The sequence below is a fragment of the Micromesistius poutassou genome (genome assembly GCF_964030765.1).
Source record: "Micromesistius poutassou genome assembly, chromosome: 1".
Taxonomy (NCBI): Eukaryota; Metazoa; Chordata; class Actinopteri; order Gadiformes; family Gadidae; genus Micromesistius; species Micromesistius poutassou.
In genome coordinates this window covers 156,257-181,645 of record NC_140271.1, presented here as the reverse complement: position 1 = coordinate 181,645, position 25,389 = coordinate 156,257, and the positions used below count along the sequence as shown (strand labels likewise).

The window sequence follows — 25,389 nt, the reverse complement described above, 5'->3', positions numbered from 1 at the left end:
ATATGTCAAGCCAAAACGGCTTTAGATTTAAATTTAAATGGTCTGTAACCTCCGTCATTTGGAGGAACTGCTATGCAGAATTTCTTAATTTGTTATGTTTCTAGAGGTTTTAATTAAAGGGTGTGGGTCCAAACCCCAATGTCTACAATCTACCTGTAGGAATACCAGACTAGTGTCCCTAACCCCTACCTGCTCATTAATGAAATGTTAATTTTTGAAAGATTGTTTGAAAAACAATTAAATGTATGTTGTTCATGTTTGTCCAGATATCCTTGCACAGGATAGGATTGCCACTTCATTACAGTTAATGTCAATCTTAGTCTTTTTTTCTTGCTGGTGCAAAGTCGTAACCCCATGGCCAGGTTTCTGAGAAACGTTGAACTGGTTCTCCATGATTGTTCCAATGTGTGTTGTCAACAAGGAGTGAATTGGGAGAAACGGTAGGTTGGCTGAATGCCCAGAGCCTTCAATGGAATCCCTTTCCCTTAGCAGATATATAGGGAGCCTGTTGCCCATGCCAGTAGATGCATTCATACTGTGAATACCTCAAATTATACTTGTATACTCACATAACATCCTACAGAATTGCATTTAAGTTTGGTGCAATCCATGCAAAGTGTGGAAGGTGTAAAGGACGTGACAAAGACCAGTTATGAGCCCCTGTAATAGTTTATCGATGACAGCTTAACTCGTATTGCATAAAAGCCCCAAACAAAATTGAAGAAAGTTAAGAAAAAGTTAATCATTCCTTGCATCTTTCCTCTGCAATGTGTTTCAAAGGTCCCTGAATGAAAACCTTCACAATGAATGACTACAGCTGGACGTCAGAGGCCAAGGACATGACATACAGGTCTCCGTCCTCCACGCCTCAATTGGTCTACTTGTCCAACTCCACCGCCGTGAACACTTCTTATCTCACCACCAATGACACCAACGACGAGGCCTCGCCCTTCTTCGGCAGCTGGTCGGTGGCCACCGCCATCATCTACCTCACCGTCTTCATTGTGGGACTGCTGGGCAACACGCTGGTGATCTACGTGGTGGTGCGCTATGCCAAGATGAAAACAGTGACTAACATGTATATTCTCAACTTGGCCGTGGCCGATGAACTCTACATCCTAGGCATCCCCGTCCTTGGCACCCAAAGCGTGCTCTCCTATTGGCTGTACGGGGAGTTCCTCTGCAAAGTGTACATGACTGCCGATGCCATGAGCCAGTTTACGTCCATCTTCTGTCTGACGGCGATGAGCATTGACCGCTATCTGGCAGTGGTGCACCCTATTCGCAGTGCGAAGTGGCGAAGGCCACAGGTGGCCAAGGTCTTCATGTGTTTGGTGTGGGTGATGTCCTTCCTGGTCGTGCTGCCAGTCACCATATACTCAGATGTCCAGGACCGGTTCAACTCCTGCAACATGAGCTGGCCTGATCCCCATGACCTGTGGTCCACGGTCTTCATTCTCTACACGGCCATCCTGGGCTTCTTTGCTCCCCTGCTGGTCATATGTCTGTGTTACCTGCTCATTGTAATCAAGGTACGCCGTTGAATTATATTGTGATGTTCCTCTTTCATACTGCTGGTATTTCTATGTTATTACCATATGATCTTAAATGTACAGTGTTTCTATTTACATTTTAGCTATTTGGTTAATAGATTGATGTCATTTTGGCATTGCATTCATGAATGTCTCCTGGACCAGACTCAGAACCTCTCGTCTGACCATTGAACACCCTAGCCTATCCTGAGTTAGTTGAGCTGCATTATTTTGGATGAACTGTTATGAATATTCGGAATATTATAAAAATCATGGTTAATCGAAAGGGGGGGCGTGGTCGAAGAGAGACAGTCATGTGAGGGCAGTCCATCGTAGTTCTTGCTCTACAGGTTTTCCCTTTTGCTAATGTATGAAGATAATCCATTCCTGCTTCAATTTCAAAATCTAGGTGAGATCGTCAAGCATGCGGGCAGGCTTGACCACGCGACGCCAGTCAGAGCGCAAGGTGACACGCATGGTGGTGATCATCGTGGTGGTGTTTGTGATGTGCTGGCTGCCGTTCTTCATCACCAACATCGTCAACCTGGTACACATCATCCCAGAGAATAACGTCACCGCTGGCTTCTACTTCTTCAGTGTGATCCTCACCTACGTCAACTCCTGCGCAAACCCCTTTCTCTATGGCTTCCTGTCCGACAACTTCAAGCAAAGCTTCCGGAAGGTGCTGTGCCTCCACAAGAGGAGCGGGTTGGACACCACTATTCAATCAGGGGGCCCTCAGGCAGGGACCAAGAAGAATCCAACCGGGAAGCCTGGTGGTCGTCATTGCACGAATGGAAACAACACGCTAAACACAGAGGTAATATGAAGCAGGGACATGTAGCTCATGTCACCTAACTAGTCAAAGTCAGGTCCCTTTATCACAATCACCTAAAAGGTTTTTGCAAGGCCAAATTCCAATGAAACGATACGATAGAGTCTTTGACAATCGCTCTATTAGAAGATCATCAGTTGAATAGAATATCACCTTGTTATAAGAGCTAGATAACAAGGTGCCATGTTTGCAAATATTGTTTTGAGTCGTTTAACCTAGAGTATAAAGCAAGCAAGGATGTGTAGCCTACTATCCACACAATACCAGCCTGGTCTCCTCAATTCTAAAACAGCTAAATAGACAATTGTCTTTCATATCATATTATAAATATGATTATGTACAGCCAGTGAGTGAAAAACTAGATTATTTCCCAGCTAACCTTATACCTGGCCTAAACCCCTTGAATCGTAAATGGTATTCGTCCATATCATGTGCAATTGATTTTTTAACTTTTTCCCCTAATGTACTCTGTTATGGCTGAATCAGATTTTATTACTGCAGTCTCTGTTTATCTACCACTGCTTATCCATCTCTTCGTCATTGAGTGATATTACATTTAACATTGTTGCCCTAAACCTAACTCTGTCTTTGTCATTGTCTTACCAGGCAGACGTAAGTGCAACCGTCAAGGACGAGCTTTTGCCGACCCAGCATAAAGCAGTGATTGATCAGACAACGTTCTGAGCATGCAAGCTTCACGTTGCTTATGGTCCTGCTATACGGAGGTCCAAAGCCCAAGTTAAATTTTAAATTACTCCAATGACCCTAGTTCTTCCCAGCCAATCCCAAAAGTTGAAATGGGAAGCATATCTTGTAAGTTTCCTGATGCCATTGTGAAAACGTAATGTTATTGTAAGACAGATCTGTGAGTGAGTTCCAAATATAATTGTTGAACATAGTTGAACATTTTTAAACAATCAAATTCAGTTAACATTTTTGAATTTGGCTATTCAACCTGCACTTAAGTGATTGTTTAGCTGTAACAATGTTTCAATTAAGCATACATGTGTTTTGAAATTGTGTTAAAAGTTCTTATTTGGCCAGTGTGTTCACTAAGGCACTTATTTAACTTGTATTTGCTTCTTTTTTTCAGGCAAGCATTTTTCCATAATTAGTTAAACAACGTTTTACAATTGTTCAAGACATGGTAATTATATGCTAAACCAGAATAAAGTCTAAATTTAATTTTAAATCTCAGGTATTAAATAATAATGTCCTTAATATACAGTACATTCCTAAAATTAAACAGAAAATGTAATATAAGATATATTATATAAAATGATTAGGTCTACATATGAAACATGAATATTATTTCCTGTGAAAAGGTTATTTATTATTATGACCTTTCATATTAAGTAACCTTTTCCCTGTAAAAAGGTTATTTAAAGATTTAAATTTTCAAGCAGGGAGAATTTATGACACCCCATATTCACAGTTAAAATTTAATTCAAGAACAAGCAGTTTAGTAGTTTCAAGTATTTTTGTGGGGCGGGGGGGGGGGGGGGGGGGGGGGAGGAAATCAACTAAATCAAATAAATTAATATAAAAATATATATTTAGACATTTTAAGTTGTATCAATGCTGTGCTACAAACAATGAAAGTCCTATACACACACCTGTTTTTGATACTACCAATGACGTTATCCCTTCTGGATTTAACATATAACTTGTTATACGGGTTAAATCATATACCATCTTCTTACATTAAATCATAAAAAAAATATTTCCTGTGTTAAGATCCATTCATTATATCTGTTTGTTTTGTTTCCTTCATGTTTCATGTTATCTATTTGTTTTAATACTTTTTAATATTGACTTTTATTACATTTTACGTTTGAACATACCCTCATCCTTTCCTCCTATGAGCTACCAGCAATTATTCTTCTCCATCTCCCTGACCTACTTTAAACTACAACCAAACCTCAACACCTCTTATGGATTTTTTTGCATTGAAAAGGACACCATCTCTAGGGTAAACACCTGCTATTACATGTATAACCTTATGTTAGCTATATAACTGCCGATTAAGCATTGATGAGACACACCTCTTCTACGTTTCTTAAAACTGAATTTGAGGGGTGTTTACAGGGGAGTTGGCAGTCCTGCAGGCCCAGAATGAATAAAACCTGAAAGCATTTTTTTTAAAGGCGGGCCAAGGGGGTTTAGTTCTCCCTTAAAGGCACCTTAAAATAATCCTGCACAGGGGTTGACAGCATGTTTGTTTGACAGCCATTTTTGGATCTTTACCACACCCTTTGAAAATGTGCTAAAGAGGACTCAACAGTGTGGATGTGGGAGCAATGCATGCATTATTGTTGACAATGTTGTGTGAAACCACGGTGTGATCTGACACCCACGTCAAACTCACTTAAGCCACACTTCTGCTGCGACAACACCTCTCTCTCTCTCTCTCTCTGGTCCTCTCCGTCCCCTATCCACGCTTTATTTACTGACAACCTGGTCATATGCCAGCCTGTTGGGGGACACACAGTCCAACTGCACCCCCCACTCAAAACGTTTATCCCCTCCATTATTTGTGGCCAACTTATTTTTCTTTCCATGTACAGAAAAAAAAGTTATGATGTATGAGGTGAGTTATGACAGTAAGACCTGCTTCCTGTTCCTGTAACACAAACATTTTGCCTATTTGTTCATCGCTTGGAAGGTTGTATTGTTCTGAAAGCTGTGATTGGGCTATGGATGGTCAGTGTGGACAAATTAAGGCATCTGTCTTATTTGTAAGGATGAAACAAAACAAAACAGCTAAACCCAAACTAATTATATAATTATAATTTGTTAAATTCCCAATCCGATTGTACTTTGTTTGCTTCATATCATCCATGGATGTGGTGTCTTCTGCTTCTTGCATTTGCATTTCCTGTATGACTTCCTAGATAGTGGTACGTACCGCAAGGCTTCTCACAACTAATCATATGAACCATGTGATGTTCTCCTGATTAAAAATGTGTCTACCAATGGTAGATGTAATTTGTGGTAAAAATTGTTCCAGAAACCTCTTTTAGTAACATTGTGGGGCAAGAAATTGAAACAGTGGGGATCAATATGCTATGGATATATATATATATATATATATGAATGAATGAATGAATGAATGAATGAATGAATGAATGAGAGAGAGAGAGAGAGAGAGAGAGAGAGAGAGAGAGAGAGAGAGAGAGAGAGAGAGAGAGAGAGAGAGAGAGAGAGAAAGAAATGTTTGGTAAATAAAATACATAGAAACATAGTTCTCACCAATGATAAAAAAAACATCAACACATGAAGCCCATGGAGCAGGTGCTTTATACCTGCGCTGTCCCACTGAAAATGCCATGTTCTGCAGGACAGGACAGACAGGACAGACAAAAGCAGGGCAGGACAAAACAGGACAGACAAAAGCCATTTATCTTGCTGATTGTTTGCTTTTTTTTCAACATGGTATGATCGATTAGAACAACCACCAAGCAAACCATCAGGATTTTCTGTTTTAAAAAAAAGTTGTTCAGTGAATATCCAACACTTCCTTCCCTCCAAAAATTCTATGTACGATTCCCAGTGTTTTCAAAGTCACCAAGAACAGCTAAACAACAAAACTCAGTGTAACCTTGTCAATCTCTTTAAAATAATAACAATAATAAAGTCACCAAGTCCACTGTTTAGATGTTCAGAAGCATAAATCAAATCCACCTCAAACATTCAATTAATTTCACCTAATAAGTGACCAAAGAAACTCCAGAAGGTAGCCTAACATGTAAACTAAAAAGCAATACCGCAAACTTAAAATGACAAACTGCAAACCAAGGATTCCATCCACCTTGCTGTTAACCACCTCAACGATAATATGAACTTAAAGCATGTTTGTTGGCCATCTCACACCGCTGAGTCCAAAGCTGCTTTAGACATTGCTGATATCAATGGCTTCAGTTCGACCAAACCTTTTTAAGCCCGAGCAATACGGGCTTGAAAGCTAATTCCACCTAATAACAAAGTCTGGAGCGGGACGTTTCACAGTGGTACGTAATTATGTTGTAGCTATCTTATATTTCAGATGAAACTTTTTAACTGTAGTTTCTTTACATCATGGTCAAACTGTCTGTTTGTTCACTGACAGTTTGTTCTTTTATAATTTATTATTTAGGAGCACTTGTGGAAATTGGAATGCCAAGCAAAGTAAAAAAACGTAAAACTGCTGCAAAGAGTATGAAAGGTAGCCAACAGTTCTTAGTATAATCATTAACTAAATTACTACAGCACCTGCTTCACGTCAGGGGCCTGCATCACCATTTTTGCCTCACGTTCCGGTGAGGAACGTTGGTTGGAGGGGCCCCCTGGGAATTTTTGCCTAGGGCCCCAACAGACTCTCAAATCGCCACTGGTCTGGTTCTGTGTAGTAGTTAGTGTGGAAGATGTGCCCCCTTCAAATATATAGTGACATTAATATACTGGCAGTAGGCAGTGGAAATAATATGAATTTGCTTTGGAATGTAACAAGAAATGTGTGGACGAGGAATTACTCATGTTAAAGATTTTCATAAATATAGCCAAATAATAACGAAGAAAATGCATTTTTAAATTAATGTATTTGACGTTTCATCGTAGTATAACCTTAATAACCACTAGGGGTCAATGTTGAGTTATATACGTTCCTCAAATTTAATGGGGGTGGCGCTATTGCGCACAAATCCCTGACCCTGTTCAGATGGTAATTTAATCCATATTTGACGACCAGTTGTAATGCTTCAAGGTAATGAGGACACGAGTGATGGACAGGAGTGACCGGCCGTTTTTTCTTGCCTTTTGGGACCAATTAGGTTTTCACTGTAGTCGAGTAATTATTCGTTCTTTTTAACCATTATGAGGATGATGGGGTTATAATAACTGAAGTCTGAGCCACCACGGATCGATTTCGGAGTCGCCAGTTTACGGTTCGCTCGTTTTTGGGCACTCACACACGAACTCATGACTTGTTGCTCTGCTTTTCACGGCTAGTTTTATTGCATGAATTCCACTGGAATTTACACGCTTGGATTTATATTCTATTCAGGGGTTGCGAGTGGTTAATGTTTAACAACAGCGTAGGTCGTAATGATAAAAAAGCGTAGGCTTGTGATATGGTGGCGGGTTCGATCTGCTAGAGTTTGACTTGCGTTTGGGGTTCCACATTATAAACTTATCGGCGTCTTGATAAACTTTGAACGAAAGGGTGTGTGCGAGGGAGCTTTGAGACAGCGGGGGGAATGGCTGATGATGAGAAACCGCGGCTCTGCCTTATGGCGAAGGGGGAGAACGGGTATGGATTTCACTTGCACGGCGAAAAGGGAAAGAGCGGGCAATACATTCGGAAAGTGGAGGCCGGGACAGCGGCAGAAGCATCGGGACTGCGCGCAGGGGATCGCGTCATTCAGGTGAACGGAGAGAATGTGGAGAAAGAGACGCACCACAAAGTAAGTATAGGCCTACCTATGGTCAGTGTTATTCAAATTAATTGCCTAAATTGTTGCATGCCACTTAGACTTACAAGTCTATTTATATTACTTTCTTAAGTTATAAACGCACTATTCAACTAGCATAAAAAAACTCCACCAGGTCAACTAAAGCGATTAAGAGCTGACAATAATTGATATAGGGCTATGAATATAACAGTGGAACTTTCAATGATATTCACCTCATAAATGGACGGTGCCAGTCCATCCTTAACCTGTGTCCTTCGGGCCCAACGTGTTCTCTGCTGTTGTGTTTGCAGTATTATATGGAAGGCCATTAGAGTCGAAGCAATGTGTCATTGTGGAGTACATTATGCTGCGTGTATTCTGTTGACTGAAGATATGGATGTGCTCATGTGTTCATTTCGTGTTTTTTTACTGGTTTCGTTTTTGCTAGATATGGGCGGCAGTTTTTAGTAGCAGCGTGAGCACTGCTTGCGTGATCATTTTGTGATCTCCGTGTATTACAATAGTAGGCATACTATACAATAAATGTGTAACATGATACATCTTTTTTTGCTATTTGGTATGTCTGTGTGTGTGACCCAATGACTTAATCAGTTTAGCCTACCATATTGGGCCGCTCTGGCGAAGCAATGTAAATGTTGTTGTCGCATGTTTTGAAAGAGTTATCCTTTTCCTTGTATTCAAACATAATTTCACTCTCTCTCTCTCTCCTCTCTTCAGTATTTTACTATTATTTCATTTATCAGACACTTTGATCCATGGCGAATTCCAGTGAATACAGAGACAGGTCGAAGAGCTGTAGGGCTCTTGCTCATCATAACCCTAAACCTAACCCTGTAGGGCAAGTGGACCAGCTGTATTTATTATTCTTTTATTTACTTATTTACTTATCCAAAGCCACTCAGAATGCTTTCAGAAACGAGGAGGAGGTTTCAGCCTCTTGCTTGAAGGTGCCTACAGACAGACTGCAGTCCTCAGCCGACATGAACCACTACACTCCTTTTCTTCTCTTGTCACCTACCATCTTGCTCCCTTAAACCTCATTTATAATTGGCGTGTATGAACTGTCCGCTTGAACGCTCATCTTCTTCTTTGTCCTTCTCTGCCCTGGTCTGCCCCACCGCAGGTGGTCCAGAGGATCAAGGCACTGGAGGGGGAGACCAGGCTGCTGGTGGTGGACCGCAGGACAGACGAGCTCCTGCGCAGCCTCCGTCTCACGGCTACCGAGGAGATGGCTGTGAGAGTGCCCGGCCCGGCCCTGCCCTGCCCCGCCCCCGCCCCCGCCCCCGCCCCCACCCCCGCCTCCGCCTCCGCATCCTCGTCTCCCCCGAGGTCGCCCCCCAGCCCAGGGGGGAAGAAGAGCGAGAACGGCTCTGTGCCAAAGCAGGGGCAGCAGGGGGGCCCCGGGGCCCAGGGTACCAAGCCCAGGAGGTCAGCCTCCAGGGCCGCCAAGAAGGTAACTGACGCCTGGTTGGGGCTGGTTCTCTCCTCTGTGGTTCTCTGGTTCTCTGGTTCTCTTGTTCTCGTTTTCTCCGGTTCTCTCTTATCTGGTTCTCTGGTTCTCTCTTCCCGGGTTCTCTGGTTCTCTTGTTTTCTCTCGTCTCTGGTTCTCTGGTTTGCTCTCTTCTCTGGTTCTCTGGTTTGCTCTTCTTTGGTTCTCTGGTTCCATCTGTTCTGGTTATCTGGTTTGCTCTTCTTTGGTTCTCTGGTTCCATCTGCTCTGGTTATCTGGTTTGCTCTTCTCTGGTTCTCTGGTTCCATCTGCTCTGGTTATCTGGTTTGCTCTTCTCTGGTTCTCTGGTTCCATCTGTTCTGGTTATCTGGTTTGCTCTTCTCTGGTTCTCTGGTTCCCCCTTCTCTAGTTTTCTCTTCCCTGGTTGTTTCTGAGTTTTTCTCTCTCTCTCATTCTCTCCCTCTCTTTCACCCTCGATAGGTCAGGTGCTTTGTATCCTTGGTGGACTTCTTTCCTTGCCAGTTTTCACTTCCTTTTAATCTTCTTGTTGTATTTTCAAGGACACCTTCATCCAAAGTGTTTCACAATACCATGACACACTGAGTTTAAGCACAGTGGGAATCAAACTTTTAACCCTGGCAGGGTCATGTACTCTATACCAGCTGAGTTACAGAGACTCATAACCGTTTGTCTGTCATTTCTGTGTTGTTTCTTAGCCCAGCAATGAATTGAATGTCTGTGGAATGGTATCAGATTTGGCTCCTGTCTACTGCTGCCCTACATCACAACGCCTCCACATAGTGTTGAAATTAATGCAGATCTGGTTCTGTTCCAGAAGGGGAAAAAATAATAAAAAGCTTTTGCAGTGGATTGCAGCAGCTCATGGTACGAAGTGAAACATGACAAGCAGATCATTTTCTTTCTAGTCTAAAATATCTCAAATACCTTAAACTGCTATTGGTCATCCTATTGGTGCCACTACAACGCATTTCTGTGTCAAGCCATTATGTCAGTGTCAAAGTATTTCTTCCTCTCATGAAAATATAATTGTTTAATTATTTATGTATTTTCTTTTTATCTTCAATACATGAAAACTGCATCTTTCGATACACAACCAAGTACGATGCATCTCTCTGATGTTATTTGAAATTGGGTAAGCATTAGCATTGCAACATCAGGCATGGTAGCCCATGTCTGAATGGTCTGGATGTGGATGTAAAACAATACAAAAATGTATCTTATTCCACCTTAGACTCAGAGGCAAAGTGTAAATGTAAAAAAAAGCCCTTTGAACGGCGTTTCACTGCTCATCTCTGTCAATATGTTTTATATGTACTTCATGTTGACGGAGGGGACTGGATGTGTTTCCGTCTCTCACTGTCTCTTATTCATTCTCTCTCTCTTTCACTTTCACTGTCCCTACCTACATCCTGTGTTTGTGTGTGTGTGTGTGTGTGTGTGTGTGTCTCTCTCTCGCTCTCTCTCTCTCACCGAATCTGAGTTGACTTCTGGAGGGCTTCTCTCTGAAAAAGTAAGGCATATTGACTTCCGCTTTCAGCTCTTACATAACATTAGGGTTGGCCCTGCTCCTACGAGAGCACATAATCGGCATAACCAATAAACCAGTGCTATCCTTTATACAACTTTAACAACATATAGAAAATGTTATACGATTGTTATACAACATGCTGATGCAAAGTTCTTCTATGTTGGTGTGTATCAGTCTGTGTGTGTGTGTGTGTGTGTGTGAATGTCAACAGAGCTTCAACTCAGTTATTTTGGCGTCATGAGCACAAGTGTCCCAGTAGACTTGGAGGGAATACGATACGGCTACAAGTTAAGCTTAGTTTAGACAACTCTTTCTCTCTCTACTCTCTCCCTTTCTCGCTCTGCGCTCGTTTCCTCTTCCTCTCTTTCTTTCTTGCCCTTCTCTCACTATCTCTATAGTTCTCGCTTCCCAGCTCCAGCTTGCTTTCTCTCTCTTTCCGTGCTCTTACTTTTCTTGCGCTCTCTCCTTAATTATTCGTCATCCACTTCTTCCTATGTCCTTATTTCATAGATTTTATTTGAATTAAAGTCTAGTAGAAGGACAGATATCTAGATATCTTCTGTCAGCCAATAGAAGGAAAGGTAGAGGTCTTCAATCAGCCATTATAAGACCATCCCCCTGGAGATTTCTACCTACCTTCCTTTATTTTACTTGACCGCTCTCATTGCTGTGTGTGTCTCTCTCTCTCTGTCCCTCTTTCTTCCCGCTTCTCTTGGACTCTCTCTCTCTCTCTATCTACTTACGAGCCTTTGCAATCATTCATGGCCCCTGGATACTATACCTCAACTATACTTGAACCTACTATTACTTGAACCTGGTTAGTATGCTATCCCAAACATTTGTCATAATCGCGGGCTTCTATTTATCAAGTTCAGCGTTTGCGCATTTGCGCACACTTGTGATAGTGTGATAGTGGTCATCTTGATTTATTTATTATTATTATTGTTATTTTTGTGAAATTATTATTCATAAATGGGTAATGTATGGTATTTCATCAATACGATTTTATTTTGTGGTGCCCCCCCCCACTGGTTGTGAGTGGTTGGTGCCCCTGGGCACGGGCCCAAGTGCTCTTATGGATAATCCGGCCCTGCCCCTGGATGCTTTCCTGTCCTATCTCAACTCCATCGCTACCACGCAAGCCAGTCTCCGTTCACACGTAGACTACTGTTAGATTTCAACAGCAAAGACAGAGACATGTTAGAAGTTAACAAAAATATTATTTATTGCAGCAATTTAAAATTCCAAAAATACATGCGCAACCGAAATGTACCCATCAAACAGCCACGTGACAAGGCAACCCTATCACAAGGCATATAATAAAATCAAATGAATCCATTGCTCATGTGGGAGGTCGCTTGCGAGCTGCACTTGCTGTCTCCCTCTGATTTTAATTCAACCATCGTGGTTAAAATGTCGATCAATGACAGAAGACATCTGTAGCCTACATGAATCATGCTGAGAATTTCTGCAGGCGTTTTTTGTTGCAAATGTTTGCCATAAAGCACTGTAGGCGCTTCGGTGAGGCTGTGATGAAGTTCACTATTTATTGGACCGTGTCTAGACAGTTACGAACATCCCTGACCTTAGTGGAGTGCACAAACGCCAAGTTGAGAGCGTAGTTTCTGCAGTGAACGTAGACTGCTGCGGGGAACTGTGCTGCGATGTGTGCCTTTCCCTCTTACATTGCCCGCACCATCATACCCCTGCCCAACAATTTGGGCAGGATCTAGACCAGCTACAGCAATTACCGTGTCAATGCCTCTGTGTTTGATTAATAATGAATTAATGGAATATTGCATTTTTAATGTTTACACCAAAGATTCAAGACTAGAGAGTGCGCGCCAATCAATGAAACCTAATGCGGAATCAGAGAAAGTCTGCCCTCTTTGCAGCATAAAGCATGTTTCAGAAATCACCACATTTAGATAAATGCTATAGTTGTCACACAGACACATTTCAGGGGGGAAAATGCTATGAAAAAATGTACGCACGGTGCGTTCAGGATTAGGACTGATATAGCATATGTCGGCCTAGGCCTACTCAATTGTGTTTTAATATTTGTAGCATTCATATTAGTCTATTTTTTTCGTAGGCTACTCTGCTGTTGGCCTCGATGGGGAGATATTTTTTTGTTGACACAAAATATCAAACATCATTCCTGCGTCTCCCCCTCCTACAGAGCCCATTTCAGCACCATGTCAGTAGACAGTTACAAGCCTACGAACGTCGTAAGAGCATAGCACGCGCGTTCATGTTAAGAGGAGTTTCGGGAAATGCTATGAAGCATCGAAATATCCTTTGTGAGAATGATCGTACGAGCATGGATCCATCATTATCGGGAAACTAGGCCCAGGTTAGGAATCTTGCTCAAGGACGCCTACAGATATACATTGGTGTTTAAACCCATCACCTTTTGGCTGGGAATTGAACACCAGACTCCTACCCCAGCTAGTAAGACGAGTTTTAGCTAGCTCGTTAGTTAGTTAGGGATTTTCACAGACAGAGATTGCTGTACACACACACATACACAAACAAAGAAATAGATGTAAATAAAAACAAGCTTTCAGCACAGAACAAAAACATGTGGACAGGCACACCATAATTACTATCTTATTGACTTAATATCCCCTGCCTGTGTTTGTGCTGTTTGTGCTGCGTTTGATATTTTGTGAGTGTATGTGTTTGGAGGATACAGGACACTGTCTGTATTCTGTCTATTTTATGGTCTCTGTCACCCTGGTCGTCTTTTCATTGCATTCCTCTCATATTGATGAGAGGAATGCAATAAATGCTGATGATTTATTACACCACAGAGACAACCCAGGGGGTCTCCATGCGTGTGTGTGTGCTGGAATGTGTGCATACGTGTGTGTGTGTGTGTGTGTGTGTGTGTGCATGCATATGCATTAGGGCTGCATCCATAGATCAAATGCATCGCTTTCTGAATTCTGAAGGCAATATATTACATAATATAAAGAATGTAATCTAAAATCGAAATCTCAAATGTTTTTGTTGTTTTGGATTTGTAAGAGTTACTTCGGAAATGTAAGAGTTAAGAAGCGGGATCCAGGGTCCAAACGCCCTACCCTGGTAGTATTAACAATGATCTCTACGAGTTGAGCTGGGCAGGGCTACTTCTCAATCACTTTGTTAGTTGGTGAATGAATTGTCCATGGGCTGTTCATACTGTCATGGTATGTTTGCCTAAATAAATAAAAAATCTTGAATCTGACATTTTCTTCCTTTCATTTCTTCCCTGCCCATCTGTTAGCTCAGGGTGAATGCTGATTTATTTGTGTGGGCGTGTAAGGCTCTGATGGAATCAAAGCGCTAAACAAAATACAATTGACGTGACATCAAATCGTAAGGAGCTGAACTTCCTGCTCAAAGGCCAGAAAGACAGCCAAGGAAGATACACTGATAATATCTTTTGACAGTCATCACTTGCCTGATTTCCACAAAAAAAACAACAGCAACCTTAATCATGCCATGCTATTCAAAAACCTGGCAAGAACACAACGAAAGAAACAAATGTTGTTCACGTTCTCAAGTTGTTTGTCTTTTAAACCCCTGCCAACCTCAACCTCAATTGTGTTTAATTGGTTTCAGATGCTAGAAAAGTCAGACTTACTGCCTGATTTGTAGCCTGCTTGGCTGTATGTCCCAAGGTAACAAAGAGACAGATATCCCCACCATAGCATCCAGATTGTTGTGCTTTATTGTGATTATTGTGCTCTGAATCAATCTGCAATAGCCTTCTTAACCTCTCTCTCTCTCTTGGTAGAATAATCCCAGAGGTCTTCCTTCTTTGGGACCTCAATGGTATGGCTTGGTACTGTGCTTCTTGCTAGGTCCTGTGGTCCATGTCCTGTGCAGAAGTCTTGGTCAGACAGAGGACCTTCCTGTATTTACCGCATTTAACCACATGGTGTTTGGAATTCACTAGAAACATCTGTTTGTGTGTGTGTGCGTGCGTGCGTGCGTGTGTGTGTCTGCTGCTTGATGAAATCATTGTGTGTTTGTTTGGTGTATGTGTGTCTGTCTGTCTCATTATCATGACTTTTGCTTGGACGGCTCATTGTTTATGTGTTGAGAACTCCAATCTGCCCGTATGGCAATGTGTCCCCAACAACACACACACTTAATGTATTTAGTTTTAATTTATAGCCTATCATAAAATCTGATTGATTCTCTTGGGAGGAATACTATATTGGTTTGTTTCAGACAGATGCAACACAATTATATGTGGTGGTGAATTCTATTTGACGTTCAATATTCCCCCTTTTTTGCTGCCTAATCTCAATAGCTCAATGATGGCCGATTGATTTTAGATTGGTCTTGTTTACACATTGGACAATGTTTAACACATTTTCCCCCGAGGGCCACACGATGTCCTGTGCTATGATGTGAACAAACCAATAACAATGAATCAAGCTGTGGAGATGCCTGCCCATATGGCCATCTGGGTCCGGCATTTGTTTCAGACAGACGTAACACACAATTATATCCACGATGATGAATAAATTACGGTCAATAATATATTTGAGAGACATTTCTTATACTTGGTATAAAATGTATTGTGGGCTGTATATACATACATAACACACCACTAAATGTAATGGTGTGTATTGGCATTGATAATATCATGACTACTCCCCTTAATGTTTAGGGAAGTGCGTCTGTCTGGTGAAGCTGGATATGAATGGAGGTTCTGCAGACCTCAGGCTTCACCTTCACCTTTGCAGGCTTTTCATCTTGCTTCTTTTTTAATCTTTCGTGGATAGAAGCTTGTGTCTTTTTATCTAGCATGGATGGGCGCTGGCTTACTCGTTGCTGCAAGTCATTTTTCGCCTGGCTGGGATGTATGCATGTGAGCTGCTGTGGGAATCACCCCCTCTGTGTCAACAGTAACACAACCAGCGAGCAGGGAGTTTGCATGTGTGAGTTTATAAAAAACAGCATGCAATGTGTGAAGCACTTTTGTTTCTATCTGTGCGGCCATGCAGACTAAACAACAGCCTCACAGAGGATAAGCATCATCGTTGTCGCTTCTGCCCTCTTGATGTCAACAACGACTTAATCCTGCTTTTAAAACGGCTCGGAAGATCAATGTGTAAATTATTGCAGTTTAGAATGAGTTGCGGTTGTCCTGCAGGGTAAAGAATCAGGCCTGTGAAATGGCAGGAGACAGGATCAGAGTTGAGGGGTCACTGGGTCAGGAATGAATAATAACAGATAGCAATGCATATAAATCTGGAAGTAGGATGGATTTATGAAGGCTCTTCCGCAGTGCTGTTAAAGTGATATGCTTTGACCTGTTGCACCCTCCGAACAGCAATTGCAATTAAACAAGCTGGCGGTTTAGAGAAATGCAAGCTAGCAATGATGCTTCTTTTATTTTTCTTCTTCATCATTTCCATGGTTCTGAATGACATAGTAGCAAACACAATACAACTGTTTGTATAATGCAGATTCAACTAAACTAAATTTTTCTTGCTCATTAGATTACTTATCAATGAACTTTTAGCAAAATGTGACGGTTCCTCATCCCAAACACATCATGGTATGGTTTAAATCATGTGGACTTTTTTCTCAGTTTCTCAGACATTGGAAACATGTTTGGGCTGACAGCTCTAAAGTAACAAGAACATCACAATAGAGAAGGCTTGGGTGGCGACAGAGTACAGAGTTCCAACTCTCCTCGTCTGTTCTGGTCTCTGTGCTGTCATCCACAACGTAACAGAAGGGCCTGCAGGTGTTTCAATTGTAATGAGAGTCTTTTCTTTATACCATTTTTTACACACAGCCACAATGCAATGTCTTGTATTAACTTGATTACCTTTCCTTAATTATGAAACCTATAATTATATACATTTTTGTGAGGACATTTTTTTGTCAAATTGCAGCAAATTAAGGTTGAAGCAAAGCTGAACATCTTTCTTTTTGGGTCTCTTCTCACTATAACATGTCTCTGTAACGTGAATGCGGTCTGGACTGTGTGTGTGTGCTTGTGTGACCTGTGCATCTGTGTTTGTGTGACCTATGCATATGTGAGTGTGTGTGTTTCTGTTTCTCTGACCTATGTGTGTGTGTGTGTGTGTGTCTGTAGTAGAAGCGTGGTATGCTACTTGACATGCAGATGGCCCCCGGGGCGGCCGGTGGTGAGGGATGGGGGCGGGGGCTGTAGGGGTTACGGTAAGGCCAGTGTCGGGGAAGGAAGTGGGGCCCACATCTGTGTGTGCATGCACGTGTACACACAGAAGTTGAAAACATTATATCAGCTACACACAGGCATTCTTGCTTTTGTATAGAGAAAGATGTAAAGAGAAGATGCAGAAGAAAAAACATTTTATATCCGAGTATACGTACCCTTATGTAACCAATTATTTTCTCTCTGAATGTCTTCACGGTTTTCATTCTCTTCAGTTTGAGTAAATAGTTGAAGTGATCATTTTAGTGATTCAGTGAATTGAACTGATCCATCGAATTGGTTCGGCTCTTGTGCAGAAGAATCATTCTTTGCTCCTCAGGGCTTACCTAATGACATCAGAGGGTTGGTGGCCCCCAAAAACGCCAGACTGACAGCATATCTCATGCTCTCGTGAGTCCTTCGAGTAACACTGTCATATTTGACAGGTCATATGCCATGTTTTAACTTCCTTTGGACTTTATTTCATGTTCTTAAATAATATATTTATTCTGGCCATTTGGCCAATAGAGGCCTGGCAGGAGAGAGAGAGAGAGAGATAGATGAAGGCAGAGATGAGGAACATGCTGAGTGGACCTCTCTCTCTCTCCCTCTCCCTCTCTCTCTCTCTCTCTCTCTCCATTTTACACACAGAGTAACTTAACTTCATTGTTTGAATGGCGATTGATTGGTGTTGTGCAGCCTACACAATACCATTTGTCAACCAAAACCTCATTACCACAACACGAACATGTATCTGCTAGAAGAGCACATTTGAAGAAAAATAACAACCCTAATATCTGGGCAGTAGACCAAGTGGCAATGGGATTCTTTTTTTTTTTTTAATGGCGAACGATTGGTGTTGTGCAGCCTACACAATACTATTTGTCAACCAAATATTCTTAAACACAATACGAACATGTATCTGCTAGAAGTAGACCAAGTAGCAAATGCGTGTAAAATATATTGTAGTGTTATGTTGACCCTTACATGAGACTGCTCTAGCCGTGGGAGTAAATACAGAGAGGCAGGGTTGGATAACAGAGGGATAGGAAAACAGAGAGAGGTAGGGTTGGAGAACAGAGAGAGAGAAAAAGAGAAGATAAAAAGAAAGATGCAGAAAGAGGCCGGCTCAGATAGACAGAAAAGGTGAGTTGCTATCAGTTCATGTGTGTCACCGTAATTATGGATGCAGTGTCCTTCATAGCAACAGAAAAACAGAAAATACATCCAGAAGTAAGCAGTGAACTTAATGATCTACAGCTCCCTCCCAGCACCCACACTCACACTCATGCCATACCCACCCAACACCCTCTGGTGTTCTTCTGTTGTTATTTTGGCTGGACTGTCATCTGGGTAGCCTGGTTCACTCCACTTCTTCCACTAAAAGCCCCCCTTCTGTAATCATGTGAGCTTCATGTTTCCTCACCACTTACAATGCTATCTCCCACGCTGGGAGAAAAAATAAAAACGGGAAAAATGTATACACACATACACATACACATACACACACATAGTCGGCTCATCACATTATGGATTGTCTGTGTGTCTGTCTGATGCTCTCTGTCTATATGTAGGCTATGTCTGCATGTGTCTATATCTGCTCATCTTTCGATTTTTTTTATCTTCCATCACTGAAAATCCTGTTGAGGATCTTGTGTTTCTTGACACAAACAACACAGGCACACACACAGGCATGTTTGTGTCTCCATGAAGTCAAAAACCCTATTCTCTCCCTCTCGGGGGGGCTAATTCACACTCTCTCTCTCACACTCACACATACTCATACACAATCACTCAATCAATCAGAGACACACACACACACACACACACACACACACACACACTAACTCAATTACTCACTCAAATACACACAGACACAGATACACACCCACGACACCCACACATAGATCCATCCACCGACACACTCACTCACTCACTCTCTCACAAACATTATAACCATTACTCACACTCAAAACAACCCTCGCACAGATGTGTAATGAAAACATACATCAGTGTCATGGTGGCACACCCAGGCCAGTGAAGTGGTCTGCGCCACGCTGATAACAAGGGCGTCGGCAGGCACACATGCTTTCAGCTTGTTATCGGGTTTTTTTCCCCCCAAACATCTGACCTTTGACTCATCTCTTTCTTGTCTGACTCTCGTTCAACATGATCATCCACATCTTAGAACTTTTATATAATGGCCATTATCTATTTTATGGGTTTGTTTGTGTGTGTGTGTGTGTGTGTGTGTGTGTGTGTGTGTGTGTGTGTGTGTGTGTGTGTGTGTGTGTGTGTGTGTGTGTGTGTGTGTGTGTAGCTTATTCTATCTTTTTTTTTGTAATTGTCAGCCTAATTAGCCTGAAGACCACACATTGTTTTGAGTTACTTTCTCAGTTTGTTGTCGAGATGTTAGCCACAAGAGAAATGTGATTAACATTCTTGGATTTTTTGGGACCAAATATTTTTTTTTGCTATTCAGTTGTTTTTATATCTTTTGTTTAACTTCTTCTTTCACTGACGTTGAAATTTCATAGACGTTGGGCTTTTAAATGCATTGAAAATGTATCAACCAAATGAGGCAAAAGAAAGAAGGGAACTAAAATAATAAATTATTAAAGAGGAAAAAACATGGCAACTTAATTGGAAATCGCAGTTTTTCAAACATGGTTGGATGTATTTATGTCAGCCAGGCTCGCTCTTCTATTGTTATTTTGGCTGGACTGTCATCTGGCTAGCGTGGTGAATTAGGTGAGTGCTGCATGCAGCGCTTGTATCTTCACACACTTGTATCTTCAATAATCTGAAAACAGAATTTACTGATTACAGATTACAGATTACCTTTATACTTTTTTTTTCAAAATCACAGTTGAAGTTCCATGTCGGTTTGTTTTCAGTTGGTCTCATTGATTTACGCTGAGGTTAGAGCGCGAGGACGTGCAGGCAGTGTTGCCAGATTGAGCAGTTTCCCGCCCAATTGGACTACTTTTAATAATGTTAGGCGAGTACATATAATTTCAGCTGGTTTAAAAAAAAACAATTGGCGGGATTATTATAATTCTTTCTACAAACATCAATCAATACCACACCTTTCATAAGGCATATCGTTTGTACTACTACTACTACTACTACTACCTTCCAGCTTTGACAGTATTACAGTTTAGCTTCCAACTTTTGTCACAATGTATTTCAGCACTTTGCTTCTTCAGGTAATGTAATTCAGCGTCAGTCAGTTTTCGATTTCTCCCCCCTTTGCGTTGTCCTACCAAGACACATCTGCAGTTAAACAAGGATAGAATAGATAGAATTCTGATGGGCCACATGGATAGTAAGCTATGTTTCATCCTGTTGTTGACTGGTCGAAGGCCATGTGCTACCTAAGCCTGAGGGATAGAGAGAACTAAGAGAGAGAGAGAGAGAGAGGAAAGCCAAGAATAATGAATACCAGATGAAGACAGCTGGCGTTGGGTGTACAGAACGAAATTCTGGAGGGAAAGAAAAATGGAACGAGAGAGAGAAAGAGAGGGAGAGAGAGCAAAATTAGGGATGTAAAAATAATTATTGAGCAAAAGGAAAAGTGTATTTGTTCCTGTGTTGAGGAACCGGGAGCCTGCCATTGAGGTATACAATTTATTGTTAACTTTCTGTCTAGGTTTTTTTATACCACAATCGTATAATTGACCATACCGTCTCCTGTATCATCCACCTGTTCATGATTATATACTTTCTTCGTGAAAAAAATTATGTTAAATACTGTGGACCAAAACTTTCCACGTTATCTTTGGGATTGATAGCTTAATTATTTCTTCATGTGTCCCTTAAATTTGAGAAAAACGGTAATGGAATATATAAATGACAATACAACTGTAGTCCTTTGTTTGCAAAAGGATTAGGGTCGAGGGATTTACAGTTTTGAAGATCATTCTCATGTTTTCGAATTCTAATCTCCTTCCCTCTATGTACTGTAACTGTTGAGACTCAAACGATGACAGAAATCAACCTCTTGATTATTTTGAGGCAGTAGGTCACTTTGATACCCCTCTTCTATATCCCTCTTGATGAACCCCTCCCAACATAACTCCAGAACATTTATTCAACGAACAAGACTGGAGTGTATTTATTTTATTTTTATATATATATTTTTTGTAGGTCCTATGTAGCCTCATAGTCTGCAGTTTTTGGTTCTCTCTATCACTCTTCCTCTCTCTCTTGTCCTTTTTCTCTCTTGTCCTATCTCGTGTTCTCTCTCTCTACCCGTCTCGCTCTCAATCTCTAGCTGTTAATTGGCCACAGGTGCGTCTCGTTCCCAGAGGTCACGTCAACCTAAACCAACACTTAATTAAATGAATAGAACAAGAGCTCGACAAGAATGATGATATATGTTATATATATATATATATATTATATACAGTATATACACATATATATATAGCAAATATCTACCATGTTTATATATATCAGTACTTCTGATAGAGCATTTGACTATTACTAAAGACCTCCACAGAAAGTAACATTCAAAAGACTAATAGAATGAGCAAGCAGATTCCTGTAGTCTAATTCATTACAACATTGATGCATTACCGGTTTTAGAAAGTCTTAAGTACTGAAAGGTGAAACACAATGATTTTAAAATGCATTAAAAAATAATGAAATAAATTACACACATCGACCCATGGTCAGCAATAGTCACTGGATCAATACACAACACACCCTAAAACATCTGGGGCAGGAGAATTGAGATTATAACCAAGACCTTTATTTATTTTATTTCCATAGACTGCACATTCTTAAGGCCAAAGTATACTTCTCCGACTCCGTAATCCGTAATCCGACTCCGTAACTACGGAGACCCCTCAAGCATTCGTAGTTCTCCGTCGGGAATGTCGGATACGCAATGCGATTCGCCGCCCGATCGAGCTTATATGTTGACTACTAACCATGTAAATAGTGTTGTAAATAAACATCCAAAGCTTTTCAAATCTTATTTGGTGTTTTATTGGTCCTTAATGTGAAAATAAAAACAGTGTACAAAGTAAATAAGGTGCAAAGTCAAACCGGGAAAAATTTTCCGGAAATGATTTTGTTAGAGGACCAATCACAGCCCTTGCCGTCTCCATTGCGTCAATGGAATAGTTAAAAAATATCGGATGTGCATGTAGAGCTACAGAGAGGGTCTCTGACAGGGTCTCCAACGACGGAGAGGGCTCTCCGTGTCTACGTACAGCACTTTACCGAGTATAAACCAGCCTTCACTGTGACATGAGAGCTCTCTGCTTTCACCCACTAAGCTAATGACACACACATGTTCACACCCACACACACACACACACACACAGACACAAATGCGCGCACACACACACACACACTCATACACATTCACAGATGATCACATGTAGTCACACACACACACCCTCTATCATTAAATAGGCCTACAGATTGTTAGGTGCTATTGTAATTTGAAGTGTTTTCTCTTTTCTTCTATCCAGTCCTATCTTTTTGATCTCTTCTAATCCCATAGAAGGGTCAAGTTCAACTGTGCTATCGCAAATACAATAGGAAAGTGTATGCTTTACAGTAATATAAGCCATATTTGTCAAACACATAGGTACTTGCTTGCATGCGGAAATACACACACACAGACACACACACACTCACGCACAAGCACACATGCACACACATTTTAACTCAACAAAAAACTGGCAGAACCGGTTGTGCTGGTGTTTAAAACAGGGGGCGCAAACACTAGAGAGGCACTGCAGGAAAGTAACCTCAGCTAAGTTTGTAGGATAAGAAGTGATTGGCAATTAAGCCATACACAGTGACAGAAATTAGCTGTCTACTAATGTATGCCACTGTTCCTCCCGAAACCTTGCTTGCAACAGAGCAGAGAGCACACAAAATACTTTAACTGTCACGGCCCCGCTCTGAATGGGAAAGGGAAGCAGCATAAAACCAGGTGGAGTTGGTGAAATGAAAGGTATTTATTACCAGGAAGTTGTAAATGACATTTAAAAGTCTAGACCCCACTTTTTCAGACGCATTTCAAGGGAAAAAAAACCTTGTCTTATAATCGGGTCAATATGGTACTTACAAACCACTCTTTTGCTGTAGCTTTACATTACAAGAGGATCTCTGCTATCTATATAAGCAGCTGTGCAAGGAAATGTTCAAAAACGGATGTCCTAGAAATTATACTTTTATAGGCATAGTTCCACTTACTAAGAAATATTAGCTCCGAAAGAGCTATGAAATTGACATTAATGTATTGGATCCTATTGACAAAACTTTGGCACATCACACGTGCACGCGGCACACACATGCTGGACCATGCGTGGTCAATCACAGGTTTCGTGTGTTTCTTAACGTTGCGGCCGATCCTTTGGCTGTGAAGGGGTTAATAGGTGGGACGACTAGTGGGACGATGCCCCCATCCCACTAGAAGTCCGATCCATTATTTAACACCCAGGAGGTCTGGTTTCACCAACACAGCCGGCACCATGGCCAGAGGCTCTCGTGGGCCAGGGGAGTACATGAGCACATGCATCACATACACACACATGCACACAAACACACACACACCCAACACACATTACACAACACATATTAACCCTTACCACATATTACACATGTTACCCACACAGATATAACACACGCACACACACACACACACACACACACACACACACACACACAGCACACATTACACAACACATATGAACCCTTACCACATATTACACATGTTACCCACACAGATATAACACACGCACACACACACACACACACACTGATCAAAAGCTAGTTTGGTGACAAAGGGGAATGTCCGCCGGCCCTTGGGAAAATAAACTGTTCAGGAAACCAGACCACCCTTTGTGTCAATATGGTTGGTCAATCTCACCCCATGCCGCCCTAGATGTTATTCACTTAACCTGTGATGGATTGTTCCATATTCCATAGTCTCTTGGGTGAGGAAGGGGGAGGGGGGGGTTGGGTCTTCTGAACTGTAACCTTGTAGGCTAACTGTAGTTAAAGTGTTTATCAATAACACCATCTAGCCGTTTCCCATAGCTATGTGTCAGCATCTTCCTCTACTTCACTTCAAATAAAAAATAAACCTTTCATCAACTACAGCTGATTTGTCTTAACAGGAACATACGTACAGAGAGCATCCAACCAAGAAACATTGTGCCAGTTGCTCCAGTGCGCTGCCCCACTCCACATATTAAACCGCTAGTCTCTTGACTTTTGGGCTAGTTTGTTGTGTTTGATGGTTCGGAGAGAGAGATGACCAAGAGAACCGTAAGAACCGTAAGAACCTCCCCTGAACTGTCTCCAGGGCTGGAGCTGATGCTCTGGGTCACTGTCGGTCACTGTGGAGTAGTAGTAGAAAAACACACACGTAAACACAGCAATGCACGGAACAACCACATTTGCTCTCTCCCCATCAACATCAACATGCACCCATGTTGTGCATTTGAATTGTTGATATACTACAATACTACTATGATATTATATGATATATATATATATGGATGTCTCCATGCATGCATACATACACATCCAATCTTGCATACATACCTGCACACATCCAACGCCTCATACATGCCTGCACACACACGCACAAAAAACACAAACGCACGCACACACATACTCTTACATTCATGCGCACATATATAGGGCCCTAGAAAGTAATTGCCGTTGGGGGCAGTCATCATAGGTTAGCCCGGGTCGAAATCAACCCCAGATAATGGATCCCAGCTGTGTTTCGCAAAACACTGTTTATCTTAGTCGAATTCCACCGTTATAGAGCAGTCTAGTCTTTCAATCTCTCTCCCGGTCTCTCTCTCTTGCTGCCTCTGTTTCTGTCTCTCTCTCTCTCTCTCACGAACAGTGTTTACCCATCCGTCTCTCTGTCGGTCGATATATCTATCTGTTTCTTTCTAAATGTCTATGGACCTAGCTAGATCTGTCTATCTCTCTACAGGTATATAGCCGTCTATCAAAAAAGTCAATCGATCCATCTCTTTTGATCTTTTTTGCTGTCTCTCATCATCACTTGTTCCTTCTATCTATCTATCTATCTCTCGTGGTCACAGTATATACTCTCTGGTATTGGCCACTCTTTCTTGCTGACCGCCATCCACTTCCGCTCCATTGAGAAGGTGGGGGGGGGGACAAGTTGCGGTGCTCTCAAACTAAACCAACCTAACACTGCTATTGCCTCTCTTTATCCCTAGATTCAAGATTCCAAAGGCTTTATTTGGAATGCAAAGCGTAGATTCACATTGCCAAGCGATCTCTTACTCTCTGTGTGTCTTTTTTTACCTTCTGGTTATACTACTGTTTTGTCAAGTTTATTCCATATTATCCATATTTCTCTCTC

At 41.5% G+C, this 25,389-nt stretch overlaps 1 protein-coding gene and 1 pseudogene across 2 annotated transcripts in view; both read left to right on the top strand.

Annotated features, from left to right (window-relative positions):
* The first annotated feature begins 788 nt into the window (after nucleotides 1-788).
* Nucleotides 789-3,051, top strand: LOC311381317 (somatostatin receptor type 5 pseudogene; annotated as a pseudogene). Its single transcript has 3 exons — nucleotides 789-1,532; nucleotides 1,942-2,352; nucleotides 2,974-3,051. The product of its transcript is annotated as a somatostatin receptor type 5 pseudogene (transcript).
* Nucleotides 3,052-7,147: 4,096 nt separating this feature from the next.
* The window catches only part of LOC311368538 (Na(+)/H(+) exchange regulatory cofactor NHE-RF2), a 26,814-nt gene continuing 8,572 nt past the window's right edge, over nucleotides 7,148-25,389 (top strand). Inside the window, exons 1-2 of the mRNA XM_084487340.1 lie at nucleotides 7,148-7,808; nucleotides 8,941-9,270. Of these exons, the coding sequence (XP_084343466.1) occupies nucleotides 7,602-7,808; nucleotides 8,941-9,270 (537 nt within the window). The 5' untranslated portion in view covers nucleotides 7,148-7,601. The remainder of the gene's footprint in view (nucleotides 7,809-8,940; nucleotides 9,271-25,389) is intronic.